The following is a 2,093-nucleotide window of genomic DNA, read 5'->3' on the forward strand; positions in this document are numbered from 1 at the left end:
TTTTCTTTACAGATTCTATACTTCTCCCTTTCAGGGATGTAGATTTTAAAAGCCTTCCTGATTTAGCACTTCCTGGTCATTTTATCTTGACTCATGTTCCAGAGATTTTTCTTGAGGATGTTAAGCTTGGCGTGTGCCGCCTCCGCTTGCATCCATTCCCCCTGGCACAGGAGTCTATAAGCTGTTGATTCTGCCCTACTCACCACAAGATGATCAAGATCAATCCGTGGGTGTCGTTCTCATGGCCCCGCTCGCTGCCCTCAGGAGATTTCCCTGTAGGCATTTGAGCCGCTTCCTTATCTCCAACGTCTTCGCCCTGGGCCATCAGACTACAGCCGCGCACATCAGCCGCGACAGCAGAACCATCTTTTACAGCCATAAAATGATCTTTGGACTGAAGCCTGAGTCCCTGCCCATGGCTCTTCTACATGCCCACAATGAGGCATACGTCTTGCCCATCTGTCTCTCTATGTGCTCCCTCCAGTGGAGCGTGGCGTCCAGTTGAACACCCAGGCACTTCACTGAGGTAGTATAGGCAATCTCTGCACCCGCTAACCTCAGTGGCTCTGGATTTATACATTTGTTTTTTTTGGTGAATATCATAGCCGACGTCTTCTGAGGGTTAACTGAGAGTTTCCTCCTTCCACACCAATTCAGCATTGTTCTCAGAGAGTACTTCAGTCTATCTTTCAGCACAGTAAGGAAATTGCTCCCAGCAATAATGGCCACGCCATCCGCATATTCATACACCCGGAAGCCATGTTCCCGTAGTTCTTCTAGGAGCTCGTCCACGACAAGGCACCACAGCAGTGGAGATAGAACTCCGCCCGGTGGGCACCCACCCTTCGGATGACCTCCTGTCTGTATGCCATTGTGATCCGGCATTAACGACCTGCTCACCAACAGGCTTTGTACCCAGTCAATGATGGTTTCAGGAAAGCCTCTTTTTGACGTCGTTGTGTTTATGACCTTATTACCTATGCGGTCAAAGGCTTTCTCAATATCGAGGAAAAGGCCCACTGCTTATCCCTTTGCCCTTATCTCCTCCTCAATCTTTGCCACCAGGTGGTGCAGGCTTGTCTCGGTGGACGTCCTTTCCCTATAGGCGCATTGAGCAAAAGACAGCGGCCTGGCTATGAGCAATGTGCTTTTATGTATGTGTCCATGAGCCTCTCCATTGTTTTTAAATCAAAGGAGGTTAGGTTGATAGGTTGAGAGTCTCTTGGCTTGATATAGCTGTATCGGCCGGGCTTGGATAGGAACACTATTTTTGATTTCTCCCATACTCGTGGTACAGTTTTCAGTGCTACGCTGGCCCTCAGAAATTTTGTAAGAGACCCCAGGATGATCTCCATTCCCCTTTCTGGTAACACCTGGTAGACACCATCTGGTCCTGGTGCTTTCAGGAGTTCGAAGGATTTGATCGCCCATTCTAGTCCCTGTGAGTGCACGATTTTGGCTGCTAGAGCCCAATCATGTGGCTTATACCGGCTTCCAGTTTCCTTTGCGATCTGTTTCGCGCTTTCCGTGCTTCTGGCGCCGGGAAAGTGCTCCTCAAGCAGGAGTCGAAGAGATTCCTCCGGGGTCCAGGTATAGCTGCCATGTGGCGTTATTAAACAGCCTAGGTTGGCGCCACCCTGACCCCCCAGTACTTTAAATAGCCTGGAGGCCTCGGACAGGTTCTCGACTTCGCTGCTGAACCTCTTCGGGCCGTCTCTCTTGGCTTTCGCCAGGGCTTTGTTGTATTTCTTCTGGAGTAGTTCACGGCCCTCCATGAGTCTCCTCCTGCGTAGATTACTGCTAGAGTTTTTCATGCGTTCCACCAGCTCACCTGTTTGGTTCCTTTGATGGCGCGCATTGCACAGTTATTGTCAGAAGCGCTTTTGATTGCTTCCCTGAAAGATTCGGTCGCATATTCCAGTCGCTTCTAGTTCTCGAACCTGCTGGGTACGTTTCAGATTCTCAGTGAGAACTTCTCCTTGTACGCGGCCCTGTCCGTCTTCGTCGGACTTCTCTTTCGAGCAGAATCTACTCTGCCACTCAGCTTACGGCGTATTTGACCATAGTCAGAGCCCGAAGGTTCTCTCCAGCCT

The 2,093-nt window shown here is 50.2% G+C and overlaps 1 protein-coding gene across 1 annotated transcript; it reads right to left on the reverse strand.

Moving 5' to 3' along the window:
• Positions 1-1,133: 1,133 nt before the first annotated feature.
• On the reverse strand, positions 1,134-1,814 carry LOC105272759 (uncharacterized). Its single transcript, XM_011314985.1, has one exon. The coding sequence runs from the start codon at positions 1,812-1,814 to the stop codon at positions 1,134-1,136; it is 681 nt and encodes a 226-aa protein (XP_011313287.1).
• Positions 1,815-2,093: the final 279 nt, after the last annotated feature.

The sequence above is a fragment of the Fopius arisanus genome, unplaced genomic scaffold (genome assembly GCF_000806365.1).
Source record: "Fopius arisanus strain USDA-PBARC FA_bdor unplaced genomic scaffold, ASM80636v1 scaffold00268, whole genome shotgun sequence".
Taxonomy (NCBI): Eukaryota; Metazoa; Arthropoda; class Insecta; order Hymenoptera; family Braconidae; genus Fopius; species Fopius arisanus.

What these genes read in the sequence shown, in the direction of transcription:
- LOC105272759 (XM_011314985.1), bottom strand. Translation starts at nt 1,814, where the DNA reads ATGAAAAACTCTAGCAGTAATCTACGCAGGAGGAGACTCATGGAGGGC.